Raw genomic sequence first — 23,592 nt, 5'->3', positions numbered from 1 at the left:
GTGAGATGCTCTGGGTGGCACGGTGGCACAGTGGCACCCGTTCAATTCCTGCCTCAGGCAACAGACTCTGTGGAGTTTGCACATTCTTCCCAGTGTCTGTGTGGGTTTCCTCCGGGTGGTCCGGTTTCCTCCCACAGTCCAAAGATGTGCAGGTTAGGTGAACTGGCCATGCTAAATTGCCCGTAGTGTTAGGTAAACGGGTAAATGTAGGGGAATGGGTCCGGGTGGGTCGCTCTTCGGAGGGTCGGTGTGGACTTGTTGGGCCAAAGGGCCTGTTTCAACACTGTAAGTAATCTAATCTAATCTTATAACCAAAAAAAAAACAGATTAAATTGTTGTAGGCCTTTTGTATCCAGTCATGGACTGTGGTGGACAATTAAACAACTCATTAATAGGCTCCACAAACATTTCAATTCTCAGTGATAGTGGTACCCAGTGAATCAGCACAAAAGACACTCATCCTCAGCCTGAAATGCTGAGTAGATGAACCATCTCTGCCTCCTGAGACCCCTATTATAGACGTTAGCCTTTAACCCAGTGATTCACTCCACAGGTTATCAACAAATAGCTAGAAACAATGAAAATAGCAAAGATTATAGGCATCAACAGCATTCCAATTGAAGGACTGAAGACTTGCTCTCCAAAACTAGAGATATTCCTACCAAGTTGCTCCATGCCTATTAATGCAGGACAAATCCGTCTTGACGAATTATCACTCCATTAGTCGACTCTCAACCATTAACAAATTGATGAAAGGTATCATTAAAAGCGGTACAAAGCTACATTTAGTCACCAATAACCTACTCAATGATGTTTCGTTTTGATTCCACAAGAAGTATTGTGTTACTTGATGATTGATTGGAAGAGTTGCTGGCCTCAGTCTGGCAACTCTCACTGCGTGGAACCTGGGCCTTAGGGTGCAAAATCTCAGATGAAGGCCCATTGGTAATTATGCCAATAATTTATTTGCATTAGATTTGACGGACCTCCCTTTAAAAGACACAGCGCAGATCTCTCGCTTGCTCACCAGCTGATGAGACTCTCACTAATCCAAGCAGTGCATCTAGTTCAGGAATTTCCATGATCTGCAGCCAGCTTGTCAAGATAACTGACTTTTTCAATACCTTCTTGGTCATACGATGTGACTATTTATTATTTCCCATCCTTAACTGCATTTGAGAACTCAGGTGCTAATAGGTCATTGTTTTGAACTGTTGCAGTCCCTGTGGTAGAGACAGACCAGCAGTACTGTTTAGAAATGAATTGATCCAGTGACCATGGTGCACAGTCAAATATCATCCTGACAAAGAAATATGCGACCTGGATGGAAAATTGCCACCTGTGGTTTTCCCATGGGCTTGCTATCCATTTTTCCTAGGTGGCAGACTGCACTTTTTAAATGAGTGCCATCTAAGGACCCATAGTGTGTTTTTGCAGTGCATTTTGTAGATGATGCACATGGTTGCCTGTATGTCCTGGCACTGAATAGAGTGAACGTTTAAGGTGATTTTTGAGCTGCTTAATCAATCAAGATGCTTTGTTCTGGGAAGTGTTGAGCTTCTCAAATGTTATTAGAGCTACATCCATCCAGGCAAATGGAAATTGCCCGATTGTACCCTTGACTTGTGCCTCATTCTTCAAAGCCTGCCCAACAAGAATTCCCAGCTTCTGTGCTGCTTTCATAGCCACAGTATTTAAGCAATTGGTCCAGTTTAGTTTCTAATCAGTGGTTAATCCCTAGAAATTTCTAGGGAATAATTCAGTGATGGTAATGCCAATGAAATGTCAAAAGGAGACTGTTAAGTTCTCTCTTGCTGGGGTTTGTCATCTTAATACGCTTGAGTGATGTGAATGTTACTTGCTGTGTAACAGGCCACAACGGATTGTTGTCGTGGTCTTTTTGCATGTAGGCATGCACTGTTTCATTTTACAAATGGAACTGAACACTGCACTTGACCAGGGAACATTCCCACTTTGGAAATTTTATAATGAAGGAGAATTCATTGATGAAGCAGCTGACAATTGCTTTGACTAAAACACTACCCTGAGGAGCTCCTGCAACTGAGATGACTGACCTCCAACAGCACAATCTTCTATCTTTTTTAAAGCTGTGACTCTAGTTGTGTAATGTCTTCGCCAGATTTCCACTGACATCAATTTAACTTTGATTCCTCAACCTCATTTTCAGTCAAAATCTGCCTTATAAGTTCATAAGATATAGGAGCAGAATTAGGCCCTTCGGCTCATTGAGTACGCTCCACCATTCGATCATGGCTGATATGCTCCTCACCCCCATTTTCCTGCCTTCCGTTCAAATCCCTTTAATCCATTACCAATTAAAAATCTGTCCATCTCCTCTTTAAATTTACTCATTGTCTCAGCATCCACCACATTTTGGGGTAGCAAATTCCACAAACCTTTGGAAGAAGTCATTTCTCCTCAACTGTTTTAAATTTGCAACTCCTTATCCTAAGCCTATGACCTGTCATGCTAGAATGCCCCACAAGAGGAAGTACCCACTCCATGTCTATTTTATCCACACCTTTTATCATCTAGAATACCTCAATTTGATCTCGCCTCATTCTAAATTCCAGAGCGCAAAGGACTAAACTGCTCAATCTCTCTTCATACGACAAACCCCTCATCTCTGAGATCAATCTAGTGAACCTTCTCTGAACTGCCTCCAATGTCACTACATCTTTTCTCAAATAAGAGGAACAAAACTGTGCACAACACTCTAGGTGCAGTCTCACCAATACCTCCTTCCTTTATATTCTATTCCTTATTCCAAAAGCGAACATTCCATTTACTTTCTTTATTATCTGCTGTACCTGCATGCTGGCTTTCTATGATCCATCAATGGATACACCTAAATCCCTCTACACTGGAGCACACCAAAGTCTCTCCCCATTAAGATAATAGGCCATCTTCCCATTTTTTTTCGAACCAAACACATGACCTCGCACTTATCCACATTAAACTCCATCTATCACATTTTGGCCACTCTCCTAACCTATCTATATCCATATATCATTGCAATTTATCATCCCGCCTATTTTGTATCATCTGCAAATTTGGTTATAGAGCCTTGTACCCCTGTATCGAAGTCATTAATATAGATTGTAAAGAGCCGGGATCCAAGGACCGAATCATGTGGCACCCCACTCGTTACATCTTGCCATCTAGAAGGAAACATATTTATGCTGACACTCTGTCCCTATCCATCAGCCAGTCATCTATCAAGGCTAATAAATTACCCCTAATCCCATATGATCCAACCTTGTGAATTAACCTTTTGTGCAACACCTTATCAAACACCTCCCAGAAGTCCAGATAAATTACATCTACAGCATCCCCATTATCCACCTTGTTTGCTAAATCTTCAAAGAACTCTTAGTAAAACAAGATTTGCTCTTTATAAAGCCATGTTGACGCTGATAGATAGTGTTTTGACTTTCCAAATGTCTTGATATTGCTTCCTTGATAATTAATTCGAATACTTTTCCAACAACAGACGTTAAAACTAAGTGGTCTGTAATTTCCCACAGTTTGCCTCCCTCACTTTTTGAACAAACACGTTATATTAGACATTTTCCAATCCATTGGAACTTCTCCCACATCCAGGGGATTTTGGAATATTGCAACCAATGGATTTACTATCTCCACTGCCACTTCCTTTAATACCCTAGGATGGAGGCCATCAGGCCCAGGAGACTAGTCTGTTCTTAATCCTAATAGGTTGCTTAGTACCATTTCCCTATTGATGGTGATTGTTCTAAGTTCTACTTTATCTATTGCCTCTGCCTTGATGACCATTAGTAACTCCTGTTTAACTTCCGAAATTCAGTTCTTGAGTCTATATTCGTAACAAAATTATGATGAGTCTTACACAAACACACAGCAACAGACAAACTGCATGGAAACTGGCTCATTGCAGGTGAGTTAACAGCAGTGGTAGCAAGTGGAGACTCTTAAGTGGCCAATTAAGGACCATTTAAGGGCCTCAATTGGCAGAGGCATTGGTAAATTAACCATGGAAATTCCTACCCAAACTTAATTTTGATGGAGGTGGGGTTCAGGTATGTCACCATCCTACCTAATTGGGCTTCCCACCTCTAACCTCACTATCTCCAGAAGCACAAGATTCTGGCCACAATTTCAACATGGATAGGTGAAGAGGAGAAATTTTGAAATCCATGTTGACGGTGTAAAAACCAGTTTCCAATGTGAATGTCTGTGGAGATATTTTCAGATCGACTGTTTAGAGATGTTATCACATAGTTCTGGAGCTGCAGGGTCCTGAACCCACACCTCCTGGTTCAGAGGTACATATAACGACCAACGCAGCTTGTCATTTACATCGTGATCACATCCCCATAAAATAATATATTGGATACAACATTTTCCTCAGCTGTGGGCATGAAGTCAGGTGTGCAATACATTCACTTGGTTAATTTTAGAAAGAGATGCTATTTTCTTTGACAATTTCACTATCCCTACAGATGTATTGCCTATCTGAAAGACATGTAGGAAACGATTCATTATCAAAAACACACAGAAGTAGGCAAATACTAATTATCACCTACACTGAAGAGATTAAGTCAAGAATTATGAATAAATATTGGCAATAAGATTTATTACAAGAAATAGAATAGTTTGAAACAATAAGGAAAATAGAAATTGAGATACTACCAATACTTTATCAAGAATCAAACTAAGACAGAAATCACAGAAGTGTTATGGCACAGAAGGATATTTAACCAATTATGCCTACATTCACTTGTGAAATTAACAACATTACCTATTGTCAATCTCCTGCGTTTCCCCCCAAATAATCATCCAATAACCTCTTAAATACCTTAAGTGAACCTGCCTCCACCACATGACTAGACAGTGCATTCCATATCTTTGCTGCTGAGTAAAAATTGTTTTCTTCACTTCACACATGCTTTTTTTGTAGATCACTTTAAAGCTAATGAACAGTTTTCCCTAACCAATTATTCTAGTCCGCCCACAATTTTGAAAACCATTATCAGAACTCCTTTTAGTCTTCTCTCCAAGCAGAACTGTCCCAACCGAGTCAACCTATCCTTACAAGGCTGAAAGATTGTGGCCAGTGCCCTTGCAATTTCTACTTTAACTTTCTTCAAAATTCTTGGATGCATCTCAATCTGTCCCAGTGCTGGGAAAATCAAAAATGACAAATCTATGTTTTTGGCCATATAGAATATGGTATTCCAACGTCTACACACGGAAAGGAGTAAATACTCCCTAAAAATATTAAATATTCTCTGTAAACAATATTTAACTTTCGTTTAAATTTCAAAACAAAAAGCATAAAAGACTACAGATCACATCTGTCTCAGCAATAAACATTAGTTTAAATAGGAATCATTATCTAAAGTAAATAGAACTATTTCACTCGCAGGTTTGCAATTCAATTAGATAAACTTAAGAACCTTAAAATCTTGTCTGAACATAAATATACACACACCTTAGCATTTACAGTGAGATATGTTGCATGCTAAGTAATGTCGTACATGCTGAGACTAGGGTACTGAGTGAATAGCATGCAGAGTGAGAATTCTTGGAAAAAACTTCAACTGCAAATCCAAGCTTTTCAAAGTGGTTGGGTGGTCAATTAAAAAAATACTCAGGCAGAGGAGACCATTTTAGTGTTAAATTTAAATTACATTATTTGTGAAGTATACATTTTTCTAGATAAGTTACAAACCTTAATTTGAGACTTTAGTTAGCAGGCTGAAAGGGGAAAATGACAGAAAAGTTTTCAAAAAATACTTCGAGTTATTTGATTAGTTTGATATAATTTACTTCAAATGCATCCACCCAGCTGCCTTGGGCTACAATCTATTTTGCAATTAATACCCATCTGGAAGATCTACAATTAATAACAAGACCCATGAGAGATTTTTAACTTTTGTAAGTTCTTGAAAGCATTCTCATCAGTATTTCTTTAGCTACTTGTGCATTCACTACATTTTCAGTTACAATGTACTCCTGCTTATTTGAATTAATCAACAATGCATGATAAGGGAACTGTGAGGTCACTATGTGATAAAAATGGGACCGTTAGGAAGCACATGCAAATCCAGGATTTATATTAGATTAGATTAGATTCCCTACAGTGTGGAAACAGGCTCTTCAGCCTAACAAGTCCACAATGACCCTCTGAAGAGTAACCCATCGAAACCCATTCCTCTACATTTACACCCGACTAATGCACCTAACCTGCACACTACAGACGATTTAGCTTGGCCAATTCACCTGACCTACACATCTTTGGATTGTGGGAGGAAACTGGAGCACCCGGAGGAAATGCATGCAGACAGAGGGAGAATGTGCAAACTCCACACAGTCACCAGAGATTGGAATTGAACTTGGCTCCCTGGCACTGTGAGGCAGTAGTACTAACCATGGAGCCACCGCGCAGCCCTGAAACTGAAATCTCGATTATGAAGTGCCCACACAGCTTACACATTTATACTTTAAGAGACATAACTCATTAACTCATCTGTCAGTCAATGTTTTTAAAATTCATTACTTCAATGTGAAACCATGATTTAATTTAGGAGACCATAAGATGTAGGAAGCAAAAGCACACAATTCAGCTCATCAAGCTTGCTCTCCCATCCATGGAGATCATGGTTGATCTGAGACTTGTCAACTCCACTTACCTGCCTTTTATCTACCACCCCTGACTCCCTGACCGATTTAAAATTCTGTCTATTATTGCTTTGAATATAATGATCCAGCTTTCACAGCCCTCCATGGTAAAGAATTCCAGATTCATTATCCTGTGAAAGAAGAGATTCCTCTTCATCTCTGATTGAAAGATGGTATTTTGTGATTAACTGTCACAATTTTTGTCTGTAAAAGTTTAAACTGACATTTAAATTGAAGATACTTAAACACGAAGAAAGCTGGGTAACTGTTCGAAGGGGGATAAAACAGTCAGTGCAGAGATCCCCTGTGGTCGCTCTCCTGAAAAACATGTCTATAATTTTGGATACTGTTGGGGGGGCTGGGGGGGGGGGGGGAAACTTACCAGGGGCATGCAGTGGGGTGCAGGTCTCTGGTACAGAGTCTGTTCGTCTTGCACAGAAGGGATAGAGGGAAAGGAGGAGAGCGTTAGTCATTGGGGACTCAATAGTTAGAGGCTCAGATAGAAGGTTTGTTGGGAACAAACGAGACTCACAGTTGGTGTGTTGACTCCCAGGTGTCAGAGTCCATGCTATCTCAGATTGTGCCTTTGGGGTCCTGAAGGTATAGAGTGACCAGTCCCTAGCCATGGTGCACATAGATACTAATGACATAGGTAGAAAGAGGGACAGGGATGTAAGGTAGGATTTCAGGGAGCTAGGGTGGAAGCTGAGAGCTAGAAATAACAGATTTGTTATCTCTAGTTTGTTACCCGTGCCACATGATAGCGAGGCAAGGAACAGGGACAGATATCAGCTAAATATGTGGCTGCAGGGGGAAAGGTTTCAGGTACATGGATAATTGGTGCTCATTCTGGGGAAGGTGGGACCTCTCCAAACAGCATGATCTTCACTTGAACCAGGGTGGTACTAATATCCTGGGGAGGGGGGAGGGAGTTTGCTGGTGCTATTCGGGTGGGTTGAAACTAGCTCAGCAGGGGGATGGGAACCTGAAGTGTAGTTCCAATGCACAGGAGGATGAAAGTAGGGAGGACATGGACAGGATTTCATGGTCACAGGAGTGTGCTGGCAGACAGCAAGCTTGTTTGAAGTGTGTCTACTTCAATGCCAGAAGTATCTAAAATAAGGTAGGTGAGCTTGCATGGGTTGGTAGCTGGGAGTTCAATGTCGTGGTAATTTGGTTACATTTAGTTTAGCGATGCCACAGGACAAGAGTTATAGATAGGGGGTGGGTGCAATTAAAGCCCAATTAGTCAAAACGTAGGATGGGGTATCAAAATGCGAACAAATCGAAATGTGGAGCTGGTTTAAGGAACAGATATTGCGTGTCCTTGATAGGTATGTCCCTGTCAGGCAGCCAAGAAGTGATAAGGTAAGGTAAACCATGGTTTACTAAAGAAATTCCGCTTGTTAAGCAGAAGAAAGAAGTTTGCTTGACGATAAGACGAGATGGTTCACATGAGGCGATGGAGAGTTACAGATTACCTACGAAGAATTTACAGAGAGAGTTAAGAAGAGCAAAGAGAGAACATGAGCAGTCTTTAGCAGATAGAATAAAGGAGAACCCTAAAGCTTTCTTTTAGCATGTGAAGAATAAAAAGATGACTAGCATAAGAATATGGCCAGTCAAAGACAGAAATGGGAAGTTGTGTGAGGACACTGTGGAGATCGAAGAGGTGCTAAACGAATATTTCTCATCTGTTTTCACTCAGGAAAAAGAGAATATTTTACAGGAGAAGAAAGAGATAAGAGATATTAGACTAGAAAGGATAGAGGTTAGTAAGAAAGAGGTGTTATCAATTCTAGAAGGAGTGAAAGTAGACAAGTCCCCAGGGCCGGTTGGAATTTATCAGAGGATTCTCTGAGAAGCTAGGGAGGTGGTGTTGGAGCCTTTGGTTTTGATCTTTGAGTCATCATTGTCTACAGGTTTAGTCCGCAGGACTGGAGGATTGCAAATGTTCTGCCTTTGTTCAAGAAAGGCAGTAGAGATGACCCAGGTAAGTATAAACCAGTGAACCTTAAGTTTGTTGTAGGAAAATGTTTGGAAAGGATTAGGATATAGGATTTATAATCAGCTAGCAAGCAACAATTTGACGGCAGATAGTCAACATGGTTTGTCAAGGGCAGGTCATGTCTCTCAAACCTCATTGAGTTTTTTGAGAAGGTGACCAAGCATGTGGATGGGGGTAGGGCAGTTGACGTGGTGTACATGGACTTTAGCAAAGCCTTTGATAAGGTTCCACATGGTAGGCTGTTGGAGAAAATGCAAAGGCATGGGATTGAGGATGATTTAGCAGGGTGGATTAGTAGGCTTTCTGCAAGTATGCAGGGAATGATGGTTGATGGAAAGTATTTGACCTGGAGTTCGGTTATGAGTGGTGTGTCACAAGGATCTGTTTTGGAACAGATCCTTGTGTTTATCATTTTTATAAATGATTTGGACGCAGGCATAGATGACACTGAAGTCGGTGGAGTGGTGGACAGTGTGGAAGAATGTTGCAGGTTGCAGAGGGACTTGGATAAACTGCAGAATTGGGCTGTGAGGTGGCAAATGGAGTTCAATGCAGATAAATGTGAGATGATTCACTTTGGGGAAATAACTGGAAGGCAGAATACTGGGTCAATGGAAAGATTCTTGTAGTGTGGATGTGCAGAGGGATCTTGGGAGTCCACGTACATAGATCCCTGAAAGTTGCTGCCCAGGTTGATAGTGCTGTTAAGAAGGCACACGGTATGTTAGGTTTTATTGGTAGGAGAATTGAGTTCTGGTGCTGTAATGTCATGATGCAACTATACAAAACACTAGTGCAGTCGTATTTGGAATATTGTGTACAGTTCTGGTCGTCCAATTACAGGAAAGGCGTGGGAGCGTTGGAAAAGGTGCAGAGGAGATTTATCAGGATATTATGAGTAAAGACTGAGAGACTTGGGTATGTTCTCATGGGAAAGAAGAAGGCTAAGAGGGGATTTGATCGAGACATAAGATGATTAGAAGATTAGGTAGGGTAGACAATGAGAGCCTTTTTCCTAGAATGATCGCGTCAGCTTGTACGAGGGGTCATAGCTACAAATTGAGGGGTGATAGATTTAAGACAGGACATCAGAGGCAGGTTCTTTATTCAGAGAGTGGTAAGGGCGTAAAATGCCCTGTCTGCCAATGTAGTTAGCTCAGCAAATTAGGGAGATTTAAACAATCCTTGGATAAGCACATGGATGATGATGGGATAGTGTCGGGGGATGGCCTTAGATTATTTCACAGGTCGGCGCAACATCGAGGGCCGAAGGGACTGTTCTACACTGTATTGTTCTATGTTAACAGTTTTAAGAGAAAAATGTGCTGTCGGAGTTAATTTTTAAAACTTTTTAAGTGACCAAATGAAATGCTGTATTTGTGAAATCATTAATTTCTAATGTTTATTGAACTTTTGTTCTGTGATGGAAAAGGTAACGGACATTGATTTTGTAGAATAAAACTTTTTAAAACATTTCTGTACAGCCAAAATCAGCATCAAGGACTTTTCATTATTGCTCATGAGAGGAGAGTAATACCCCTGTACGTTGTCCAAGAATGCACTCCAGAATCGTAGAATGCATACAGTGCAGATGGAATCCATTCAGCCAATTAAGTCGGCACTGACCCTCCAAACAGCATCATGCACAGACTCATCCACCACACCCTATCCCCATAACCCTGCTAATCCATCTATCCTGCATATTTCTGGACACTACAGGATAACTTAGCATGGTCAACCCACCTAACTTGTACATCTGTGGATTCTAGCTTAGACTTAAGGAAGATTATCCCTAAACGCACCCTTGCAATATTTTTCCACTTAGTATATAGCTACTCAGTAGCAACAGAACAAGATAGTGCCAAACAGTGGGCAGTTTTCCTATTGTGAATTAAGTGAAAATTGCTCAAACATTTGCTCATTTCATATGCAAAATTTATAGCCAAAAAAGTTTTGAACCCAATCAGAATAAAAAGACCAGTATCTACCCACAACACCAATACTGTGGAAATTCCACTTGGAGCACTCACTTTACATTAAAAATTGTTAAATGTTAAGAATACACAAAATGAAGTCCTTTAATATTGCTTTAATGTGCAAGATTTACTCCTTGTGCTTAACATTTAAGTGATCTCAGAAATCACCAGTGTAAATTACCTGTTCCATTGACTGAAGTCTGAACTTTCAAAGACTGCTGACTTGAAGAGTCTTCACCTCTTTTAAAGAAAAGATGAGAACACAAGAAAATGCTGACATATATTTCACAAATTAGACAACTAAATACTATAGAATATCTAAAATTGTAATTATTTTAACAGCTCAAATTTATTTAATTCAAATTTTCATAGCCCGCTTAAAGCAAATCATCAGCAAGGATTGTTCATTGATATCAAGTCAAAGAGTGTGGTGCTGGAAAGAAACAAAAAGCCGGTCAGGCAACCTCCAAGGAGCAAGAGAGTCTGATGAAGATGAAGACTGATGAAGATCTTATGCTCAAAACGTTGACTCTCCTGCTCCTCCGGGATGCTGCCTGATTGGCTGTGCTTTTCCAGCACCATACTCTTTGACTCTGATCTCCAGCATCTGCAGTCCTCACTTTCTCCACATTCATTGAAATACCAAACACCTTAGTGAATGTGAAAACAAAAAATGCTGGCAATCACAATGGATCAGGCAGCATCCATGGACAGAAAGCATACTAAACATCAGCTCTAATGAAGGGTCATCTAGACTTGAAACATTAGCTTGCTTTCTTTCCACGGATGCTGCCTGACCTGCTGTGATCTTCAGCATTTTTTGTTTTCAATACAAATTCCAGCATCAGCAGTAATTTGCTCCTACTTCAGTACATATGTCTTGCCTGATAGGTCATTGGTGTACAAGGAATGAAATATACTTCTTAATTATTCCAGAAAGGTTTTCATATGAATTAGCACAATACAAACTAAAAACAGAGAATTTTCTTAAGGAATTTCAACTTGCAGCATGGTGCGAGCCAGGTTTACTATTTCTCTGCAGTTAAATAGTCACATGTCATGGAGCTGTACTCCTAGCACGAAGAACAAATGTTTCAATGACAAAACCAGAACCATTTAATAAATGATGCAGCAATGTTGTTCCCATTTTCAAATAAATGTAAGAGGTTGTTGTGGGATACAGTCCATGTCAGCAGTGGTTGCACTAAAATTATCAGTGAAAACAAAATTGTACCACAAATGCCAACTGGTGTTCAACTAATTTCAGAGACATTATTACAAAAAGGATTTAGATACACAGGCATTTTCCTTCCATGACAGTGGACATTAGCCATCTTCTATTTAAGAAAAGTTAATTCTGCAAATTATCAAACAAAAAATGTCTGCAAGATGAAATAGTATATCACTATACTTAGTGAATTAAAGGATTCTTTCACTCTGACTTTATAATTCATTTATACTGTATGACTTCAATAGCATGTGCTTTTAGTACCGCTGAAATTTGCATTTAAACATATCAGTATCATGCAATATTTCAAAGATAAGGTTCATGCTACTTTTAATTCTTGAATTAAAGAGTAATAATAGTCAACTCCAGAATTACTAGCTACCATCACCTCTCACATCACACCCCTCATTTACATTAGACAGTTACTACCCATTTATTTTTAAGTAAATTTGATATATTCTTCAGGCATCATCTGCAACAATGTAACCTTGATTAGCTCTGTACCAATTTTACCTGGTTTTGATCACATCAGAGATTTTCTGTTCCAGCTCTATTCGCTTCAATTTCTCCTTTTCTAGTTCTTGCTTAAGAGTTTCTGCATTTGTCTCTTCCCTAAGTTTCCTCAATTCCTCTTCTGTTTAGAAAAGAAATAAAAGAGTATGCATTAACAACAACATTAAATTGGTTGCAAAAATCATAACACATTACTAGGAAGTAGCATACGATATTTATTGCACAGTACATAACTAACTACATACTCACAAAGTTGACTTCATTATTGTAAGCCTTAGAATCCAATTACAATCAAATTTTTTCAAAAATTTGTTCAGTTGATTTATGATGTATGCCTGTGGCCAGTTTCATGTTTTGGACACATTTATTACAATCTGCTATTCATAAAACTTTGCCAAAAAAGTGTAGAAAAATTCTTCCCAAAAGGACAAAGAAACAAAATTGCTTTCATGCAACTTCTTGTTACATCTCTCACACCATTTCAAAATGATACTCATGCAAATTAATTTGAAATGCAATGGTCTATGTAGATAAATTGAATAGCCATTCTGTGCAGAACAAAATTCCACAAAGCACAATGAGATGGAAGACTGTGATTTGACTTTTGCTGACGTTGGTTAAGGTGGTTATTTTTGGTTAGTATACCAGTAAAATGTCTGACTTTTCTTAAACTAGTACCAGGACTGGTTCTTTAAACATCCACCAACCAAAAGGGAAATGGAGCCTCAGCTAAAAGAATAATTCAAAACAATAGCATTGTTGGCAATGCAGCACGTTCATACTGCTACACTAGATAGACAATAAATCAAACTCTTGAATGGGTATCACGTTAAACATGAGATAGCTTTCTAATGATAGCTTTCTAAACACCTCTGACAATAAAAATCTTTCAGATGTTTAACTATCTCTGGTACTACCAACAGGCATGCACTACATTGTGAAGCACTATTAGGTAGCAGAGTAATCTGCTAATTTTTCCCATAGGCAAATTATCATGCTATATAACGTATCAAAGTCCAATGCCTTGAAATTTAAAGCCAATGGCACTTTATGCATATCAAGTGGTTCCATTATGTCCTTGAAACTTCAATGAAAAGTAATACGTCCACAACAATTTAACCTTAGCAATGGGAAAGAATGCAGCCAATTTGTGCACAGCAAGCCCCCACAAAATATGATAATGATTGCATGAATTGTTTTATTGATGCCAATTTAGAGATATTGATCGGAACACATTAGGCATAACATCTTGACTCTTCTTCAAACAACGTCAAGGCATCTTCTCATCTGAAAACACAAATGATATGGCACGACAGTGTGTCCTAGATTTTTGTGTTCCTCTGTGGAACTTGAATCCACAACCCTCTGATTCAAAGATGAGAAACTCCAAGCTAAACCACAGCTGTGGTGCTATGGTACTGTAGCCTCCTTCTTAACAGAACACTGGTGGGCTGAAGTCACGGCATTTTTAGTTATTTACTGAACAAGTAATGTCATTCAAGCATTATTATTTTTTCTAGAGATTAATATAAAATAGCATTCACCTAGGTATATCACAATTTAAGCATTTAATGTCTTTTTTTTAAAAACAATCAGCTCTTTCACTTGAAGTTGAAAGAAACTGTAGTATTATGTTTGAAGTCTGATCAAAGAGGCTAACCTTCCCTTTAACACAAATTCCTGATCAAGGCAAGCTAATCACCTCCTATGGTGACTCTTGTTAAGCACAAAATTGTGCAGGACAGTAATGCACATTAACATTCAGCCCCTGTCCATCTGAATGTTATAGAATCTTTATCGTCATGTTCTTTAGATGCTATATTTAGTTCATATTTTACTCCTGCTTTACAGTGTGACCCACCATAAAACATCTTTACCTCCCTCTCTTTGCTTTCTAAATGTACTTGTCCTTTCATAATCACTTTTTCACTTTCTCAACACAGAAATCTTCCCATGTAAGATTTTCCAGTTTGTTCATATCTATGCCAATGTTATGCCAAACAAAGATTGACATGCATTTTTCTAATGTATTGCACTGCATCAAAAGTTCAAACAGTAATTATTTCTACATTGGGAATCCAAACCACAAACTGGATAAGTATCTCAAAGTTGTATTCTCTACACAAGTTTCCAAGAAACTTTCCAAGAAAGTTAACTCAGTTTCTCTCCCCACAGATGCTGCTATTCCTGTTGAACTTCTCCAGTACTTTGTTTTTACTTCAGATCTCCATCATCTGCAGTATTTGGCTTTTACATTCATTTCCAGACATTTCTTAATCCGACTAGGTAACATTTTCACTGGGCCTCAGGCAAAGCAATGCTGAAAATTCCTGCTTTCTATTTATATGTTTGGGTTTCTTTGGGTTGGTGATCTCATTTCCTCTGGTGAAGTCATTTCCGATTCCTTTTCTCAGGGGGCGGTAGATGGGGTCTAACTCGATATGTTTGTTGATAGAGTTCCAGTTGGAACGCCATGCTTCTAGGAATTCTCGGGTGTGTCTTTGTTTGGCTTGTCCTAGGTTGTCCCAGTTGAAGTGGTGTTCTTCCTCCTCCATTTGTGAGGAAACTCGTGAGAGAGGGTCATGTCTTTTTGTGGCTAGTTGGTGTTCATGTATCCTGGTGGCTAGTTTTCTGCCAATTTGTCCATTGTAGTCCAAAACACTACATATAAATAGAAAGCAGGAATTTTCAGCATTGCTTCACCTGAGGCCCACTGAAGATGTTACCTAGTAGGGTAATGAAATGTCTGGAAATGAACCTTGCAGCTCAGTGAGCAAACCTACATCCAAAACCTCAACCTGAGCTACAAATCTTCTCAAAACTCGCATTTGGCTTTTCTTTTAAGAAAAGCCCTCAATTCGTACAGTGGTTGTAGTTTCTTACACAGTTGGATAATAAATTGTTACCATGAGGACAGTAAGCAGACTGCAAATAAATATTGTACAAGGAACTGCACATATTAGTTCTGCTCACATCCTTGGGACATCTCAAAGTGCTTCACAATTAATGAAATATTTCAGAATCAATGCATTACTGCTGAAGCTCAATCACTATGGTTATGTAAGCAAACATTAGCTGCCACCTGCGCACAGCAATACCTATAAAAGGAAGAAGTGAGATATTCTGTAAATGGTTAACCTGGTTTACTTTAGAATTTTTGGTTTGAAAGAGAATTACCAGCCATGGTCAGCATAGACAAGATGGGCTGAATAGCCCCCTTCTGTGTTTTATTTCTACAGCTCGACAACAGAAAAACTGATACTCTTTAAGGAAGACTGTAACATGTTTCAATACATCCAAGCAGTTGGGATCTCAGCTTAACACCTCAACCAGAAGACAGCATTTCCACAATTGACAATATCATAAATGTAATCCCTAATTAAATAAAAATGGTTAGCTCTTCCTGTTACATCAAAGTTTAGTTTATGGCAAACTTAGTTTCTTCCTGAGCTATTGCACCTAATCATTACACAATATATTTATTACTTGCAATAAATGTTGTTGGCCTTATATTACAGGTAAGGTTATTTGATAATATCAGTCATATGTTACATGATAAGCATACAAGTGGTCAACAAAAATGTCACCAGAAGCTTAATGAGCTAGTACTTGGGCAAAACTTTGAGTTTAAGACATCATTGTCCATCATGACAAAAAATGTTGGCAAAAAAATGCCAACCAAAGTCAAAATCAATTAACAAAATATTCCACTTGAATTTTATATTCTTTAGCTTTGAAACCAAAGACAGAACTTCAGAAAGAAGTTAAATTTAGTTCTGAGAAAATTGCATTCAGTTATAGTAAGCATCCCCCTTGGCTCAGTGCTGGAATTCTCACCTCTGAAAAGTTTGCAAATTGGGGATAATTTGCGTGAGTGGGCAAAAACTTGACAGATGACATTTAATGAAGGAAAGTATAAGGTCATGCACTTTGGTGGGAAGAACCAAAAGTAAATTATTAAAATGAAGACAGACTCTTAAAAAAAAAGTGCAGTGTCGAGGGATCCAAGTGTTCTTGTGCATGAAACACAAAACATTAGCACATATGTGCAACAAGTAATTAAGGTAGCAATTGGAACTTTGACTTTTATTGCTCGGGAGTTGGGAGCTTAAAAACAGCGAAATTTAGTTACAACTGAATACATTGTTGGTTGCTGAGGTTGCATCTGGAGTACTGCGTAAGGTTTTGATCCACACACTTAAAAAGGATATTCTGGCATTGATGCCTGTTCAAAAGACTGGTCCCTGAGAAGAAGGCATTAACTTATTGAAACCGGCTGAACAGGTCAGGCTTTCATTCATTAGAATATAGAAGAATGATGGATAATATTACTGAAATGTACAAGATTGCGAGGAGGCTTAGCAGTGTAATGTTGAGATGGTGTTTCCATTAGTGAAAAATCCACAGCTATGGGACATTACCCACTTATTCTGTACCTTTCATTAAAATGGCGATGCAAAGGAATGTCTTCTCCCAAAGGATGGTGGATGTCTGGAATTTTCTACCCCAGAGAGTTTGATGCTAGATCACTGGAAGAATTTGAAAAGAAAGTGGATAGTTTATTGAAATATCCAGGGGTTGATGGCTAGGAGGGGCTGGATCCGAAGAGGAGTTGAGGCCTAGGGAAGATCAACCATGATCTTGCCGAATGGCGGAGGAGGCTTGGTAAGCTGAAAGCCCCACTCTTGCTCCTTATATGCCATCCTTTATCTTCCCTTCTATTCCTCTTGGTCCTCTCTCAATCCCCCTTCCAAACCAATAAAGCCCATAAAATATCCACCTGTCTTTTCTTCTGGAGAAAAGGCATAGATTATATGAAATGATAACTCTGTTCCCTTCTCCAGAGATGCCATAAGACTGATGGAGTTTCTCCAGTATTTTGTTTCTCGTTCAAATTACTTGATTGAATCTGGAGTGAATTAGGATATCCTGAGATCATGAAAGTGTTACGTTTGATATCTGAAGTTACTACATTCAATATTTAGAAATACGCCCTACAAAATAATGAGAAAGAAGATTTTGTTTTCTGAATCTAAACAAAGTCAAGCAAGTTCAAATAATTTTGGCTATTTCCTGGTGAGATTCCAGCTGTGGGATAGGGAAATGACGACTGCAGGCTTCAAGTGCTTGGAACAAAGTATAAGGATCAATAGTCTGTAGCATGCAATCAATGCAACTTGTTCCTTGTCTTCCTTTAGTGACTTATTCTGTTAATTATTCATACATTTATCACTATAAAGATGTATCTGGAGAATTACTGAAAGATCATTTATCACTGACCTTACTTTTATACAACACACGTATGTGAATAACATATGTAAGATCAAGAAAAACTTTGCCAGGTAACTAAAGATTGTCATCACATAAGCCATCAGAATTCTGGGCTAGGGTTAAATCAATCAAACATAACCTCCAACAATCAGATGTTTTTACTTTTAATTATACATTATTGAAGAGCTCAGCTTTTCAACAGGTGTGGTAATGGGTAATTTTGACCAATAAATCTGCCCAAGTTATGGTGGGGGGAAACCTGTCAGTCAATATTGGTGTTCTGCCAGTTGAGGTCATTTGTCACATATTACATTTACAAAGCAGACTGAAATAAGTGAATACAAAATTTTACTTGCATCAACATAGTTTATTACTTCAGAATAACAGTAGCTCACCAGTATAATTGAATCAAATTTAAAATTCAGGCACCTGAATGGTTATAAAATGTTGCCAGAGTTTCAGTATTTCCACAGCCATAATACATGAATGTAAACGGAGGGGACTTGTGTGAATCTGATTTCAGTTGGACCCAATTTGCAGTTGGGAGTGCAGAAAACATGAAATTAATTCATTGGCATTTTAACTGCTCCAATGATGTTAGTTGATTATAAACAATAGAGTAAAACTTGCAAATTTCCTCTATGCTGTCATTTCCCCTGAACTGCAGCAGTATATAAATACGTACATCAGGATATCCATATTGCATACAACCAGTAGGACATGTTCATGACAATGAAAACCAATAATTGAAGGGGTTATGTGTACTTTACAAGATAGAAGAAACTTATTTTGATCAGAGAACAGAAGAGAGTGTAATCAGCTGCTTAAATGTCTATGTTATTCAATTTGCGAAATTGGGGTACTTAGAGAAACGTATTTTAGCTGTGCGCAGAGAAAAAAGGGGAGAAATGTTTAAACTATGTACAGCTTTAAGTTTAAAAATCCAACTGAGTGCTGCATAAATCTGATTTTGTCCAAATTATGTTCTGCTCTATTTAAGAAAAGTTGCATCAGAGAAGTCATCCCAGTTGTTATTTGAACTGTAAAGAAAAAAGTTTCTACTTCAAGTAAAATAAGTATGCAGACAATCCAATCTTATTCTTAGATTCTATCAGCTTTATAATTTTGGAAGAGTTAAGTTTGAAAATCTAGTTTGTATTACAATCTAGCAAAGCAGTAGCTTGGCAATGTTAGGTAACAATATAAATATATTTAAAACATTGTAAGCTTGTACACAATTCAAAAGAAATATGGAAATATTGAACAAAATGGAACATCTATCCTAAAGATAATAATTTAAATGATTAAAAGTATTACTTTATTCCATTAAATTTTGGTCATAGTGTGTTGCAGTAAACCAATGGGGATTTTACATTTAATCATTGCAAATCCTCTTATGACTCCATCAGTGTATTGTACTTCAAACAAAGTCGGTTGTTGTGTAATTAATATTGAACTGGCCAGCATAATCATTAAATCTTAGTTACACTGTCAAATAGGATTACATCAATACTAACTACACAGCTTTGCTTTCTGTTCAGTACAAAGTGTACCATTCAAAATCGGATTTAAAAAAACATAAATATTATAATAATCATCAATACTTTGTTACTATCCATCCAAAATCTAAAGTTCATAAACCTCACAGCATGTGCATGATTTCTTGAATGTGATTCTTCAAAATAAAATTTCAATTTGGGAGAAAATAGTTATAGAGGGCATACGGAAATGAAGTGTCAATAATAATTCTACAAGGGCTGAAGTTTTTCTGACAAAGAAACTTTCTTTTTGAACTTGCACTGTAATATTCCCTTACCATAATTTTAATTCATTATTTAGTAGGCCAAATGATAAAATTAGCTTCTTTTGTAACTCGTCACTTACATTCTATTCAAAATTAGATTATGAACTATTTTCCTAACCACAAAGTAGATTCAGAAAAAAGACTTGCATTTACATAAGGTCCATCATGACCTCAAAACATCTTTAAGCATTTTACAGTCAATCAAATACAGTACATTTGAAGTGTACTCATTGTTGCAGTGTAGACAATGTAGCAGCCAGTTTACCTCCAACAAACTCTCATCAACAGCAAAACAATAATGACTAGGTAATCTGTCCTTGCAATATTAAATGAGATATAAATAATGGCCAAACATTAGGAACAACACCTTCCTCTTTTTCAACACAATGCCACAGGATCTTTTATGCCTAACATACCTCAGGAGAAAACCAGAGCCCCAACCAAAACATCATCCCAAAGATGGTAGCTCCAATACTGCAGCATCCCCTCAGTGATCCACTACAGTGTCAATCCTGATTTTGTGCTCTTGTTTTGCAATGAGACTTGAACCCACAAGCTTCTGACTCGGAGATGATTGCTATCAACTGAGTTATAATTTACATTTTTTTTTCCGTGAACCATTACAATGAACCTTAAGAATTTAAAGCAGCTAACCGTTTACCTCATCATTTCAATTTATATTTAAAATAGCATTTCCCCCTCTTCAGATCACCATAAGTCATACAGAAAGATCTTAACCTTCACATTTAATGCCATTTTACAAGCAGAGGAATTTAAAAATTATTTGCTTCCAGATATTTCTACATGGTCATAATGCATTAATCTTCACTGAACTCATCATTCAAGGCAAGTTGATATTTGAATCCCACACAGCCAACAACCTATTCCAAGCACGTAGAAGCTCCAATCAATGCACTGTAAAATAGGGAGTTAGGGTGCCAGATAAAAATATTTTTGATCCATCCTTATTTATTTAAAGTCTGTTGTGGTTTACAAAGTTAGATTATCCAGTATCTGGCTTTTAAAAATATTTTTCAAAACTTGTCATGGGATTTTTCTTAAATCAATATCCATCTATGTGCTCTTAATGTCAGCAGGGAATAAAGCACATTTATCACAAAAGTTTTTCATCTGGTTAATGAACGGACCTACCTTCATCTAGAGAATGAATGAATTTATTGTTGTCCATAGCAGCACCAACCTACAAAAGGATTCAGTCTCAAATCTTAAAGTAAGCCTTTCTTTGCAGAATTTTAAATAGCATTTGCAAAGATGATTTGTTTGGCTGCAATAATTGTTGATCTTCACCAGGTCAGAATTTCCATTGCAATGGTGAATACTGCAAATACACAAGCATTCTGACACTCAGTAATGTGAAGATACAACTGATTGGAAATATGATATTGGTAGGTGGACATATTAGTGCCAAATATCGATTCCAGTCCAGGATTCTATAAGTGACGCCATCTGACCACAAAAGAGCAGAATATTGTTATTGCCTCCATCTTCCCATTTGGCCAACAGCTATCTAACATATACATCTAACTCAGCTCAAATTTACTGTTAAGAACATGCATAAGAAATGGATTCCATGTTCTCTAGCAAACTTGGTAATGCTGCCCAAAAATTCTATTGATGCTGAGTGTTTACATTCTCAGGTCACTTTGAATTTCTACCAGTAAACAACTAAAAAATATTTAGCTTTCCTGGTTCAAACATACAGCCAATAGCAAAGGAAGTCAGTTATCCATGGCACTTCTATCAATCTATCCTTGTTCTATATGCTTAGCTGAAAGAAAAGTGATTCAAACATAGTTTTCAGCTCATCACCAATTTGTTCAAAATCAATCCCACTTCTAAAACAGCGAGCAAGACTCCAAAAGTGTAGGAAATAAGTTTAAAATGTGTCACATGCCTTATTAAAAGTAGTTAAACTAAGGGACAAAAAATAAACAGTAAATGGAAGATATGCCCAGCAAAAATATACTTTGAAATTGTAAAACAAATTATTATATTCGATATTGTATTATGACAGTATGGTGCATGACTGTTTCATTACCAAATGTGCTTCCTGATCAAACTAGGAAGTACTATTTGTTGTAGAATAGCCTTAAGAGAATAGCTAGACATTTTCTTCCTCCAGACTGCTATTTGAGATCCTAACAGAGGTGCACATATATGAACAGAATTAGACTATAAATGTTAACAGTCACTAGTAAGTCTTAAAAAATAAATAATGGCTAGTTTGAGGTACTGCAGGATAATATACATGCATGAAACCTAGCTCAGCAGACTTATCAAGAACAAAAATATGAGTTTTGAGGAGATGATGTTTCCCTAACTCAGCCTTGATCCACAGTTCACAACTTGGCCTCCTGAAACTACTGCAAGGTCCTCAACTTTTAATCACATTCCAGTCCATCGCCCTATTTCTCTGGTAATTTTTCTGTCTTACATAACTCATCTTATTCATGAAAACCTTGCCCTCTTTCAGCCTTATCATTCAGCTAGTATACTGCCTCATCTCTTTCCCGTAAGTCCAAGGGACAAAGACTTAAGCATATTTAGCAGACAACTGGGTTAACCATAAATCACTAGATTTTGGCTGAACTATATTAAATATTTTCTTGTGATAGAATATCTACAGTGTGGAAGCAGGCCATTCATAGGATCCACGTCGACCCTTTGAAAAGCATCCTACCCACTACCCTATCCCTGTAACCTTGCATTTGCCATGGCGATTCCACTTAGCCTGCACACCTCTGGACTGTGAGAGGAAGTTGGAGCACCTGGAGAAAACCAACAGACAGGGGAAGAAGGTGCAAAATCCTAGCAAACAGAGGCTTGTGTACTTGTGGCATTCACTATTGCAATGGAAATTCTGTCCTGGTAAAGATTAACAATTATCAGCCAAACACATCATCTTTGCAAATGCTATTTAAAATTCTACAAAGAAAGGTTTACTTTGTTAAGATGTGAGACTGAAGCCTTTTTGTAGGTTGGTGCTGCTATGGACAACAATAAATTCATTCATACTCTAGAAGAAGGTAGGTCTATTCATTATCCCGATAAAAATCTTTGTGATAAAATCAGCAGGGAGTAAAGCACATTTAAGATAGTATAGATGAGTACTGACTTAAGAACAATCCCATGACAAGTTCTGAAAAATATTTTATAAATACTGGATAATCTAACTTTGTAAACTACAACATAGTCTCCTATTCCTCAGATGTTACCTGACCTGCTGTGCTTTTCCAGCACCACTTTTCAACTCTGACTCTCCAGCATCTGCAGTCCTCACTTTCTCCCAATGGTTGACTCTGACTGTCTCTAACTTTGATGCCATATTTGATGCCGAAGTTCCAACCATGTATGAACACCATCTCAAATATCCACCTCTGAAACAACACTGTTCTATTCCCGCCTCAGCTCATTTGCTTGAGATCCTCATTGGTGCCTTGTGTTCCCTCTAGACATGATAATTCCAATGCACTCCAGTTAGCCTCCCTTATTCTACAGTTTGTGAACTTGAAGTCATTCACAACTCTGCTGACCTATCCAAATTTGCAACAAGTTCCTATCATCCATCACTCCCGTGCTCACAGACCGACAATGACTCCAACTTCAATATCTTAATTTCTAATTTTTCTTTCTCAATTTAAAATTGGTCCATGGTCAACTCTCCACATCTCAGAAATCATCTCCAATAGTACAGGCCTTAGAGATATCTGTACTCCTTCATGATTGATCTCTTCAATATCCCTGATTTTAGTTGCTCCACTACTGGCAGCTGAGCCTTAAGATGTCACAGCTGAATAAACTTGGACATTAGCACAGTGGACTCTGGTATTGGGGAAACCTTTCCTCTTAACACAGCCCTTCATCCCAGAAATCAACACAGTAAACATTCCCAGTACTATCTCTGATGCAGGTATATCCCTCTAAGTCAAGAGACCCAAACTGAAATTAATTCTCCAGGGCCCCACCTGTGCCCAATATAGCTGTCCTAAGTCTTCACCACTGCGTGTCTCCCCCTATTTCCCGTAATAAAAGTCCACATTCCTTTTGCTTAATTGCTTTCTATAGCTACATTCTGTTACATGTACAA

The 23,592-nt window shown here is 38.1% G+C and overlaps 1 protein-coding gene across 7 annotated transcripts in view; it reads right to left on the bottom strand.

Annotated features, from left to right (window-relative positions):
- gramd4a (GRAM domain containing 4a) overlaps window positions 1-23,592 on the bottom strand; it is a 156,303-nt gene that overhangs the window by 56,695 nt on the left and 76,016 nt on the right. For all 7 annotated transcript variants that reach the window (XM_072562558.1, XM_072562557.1, XM_072562555.1 and 4 more), the window contains 2 exons: window positions 12,410-12,530; window positions 10,850-10,908 (listed from right to left, as the gene is read on the bottom strand). In XM_072562558.1, the coding sequence (XP_072418659.1) occupies window positions 10,850-10,908; window positions 12,410-12,530 (180 nt within the window). The remainder of the gene's footprint in view (window positions 1-10,849; window positions 10,909-12,409; window positions 12,531-23,592) is intronic.

This window comes from Chiloscyllium punctatum, chromosome 44 (genome assembly GCF_047496795.1).
Source record: "Chiloscyllium punctatum isolate Juve2018m chromosome 44, sChiPun1.3, whole genome shotgun sequence".
In the NCBI taxonomy this organism is placed as follows: Eukaryota; Metazoa; Chordata; class Chondrichthyes; order Orectolobiformes; family Hemiscylliidae; genus Chiloscyllium; species Chiloscyllium punctatum.
Note: the sequence above shows the minus strand (reverse complement) of the source record. Positions and strands in the feature narration are given on the sequence as shown.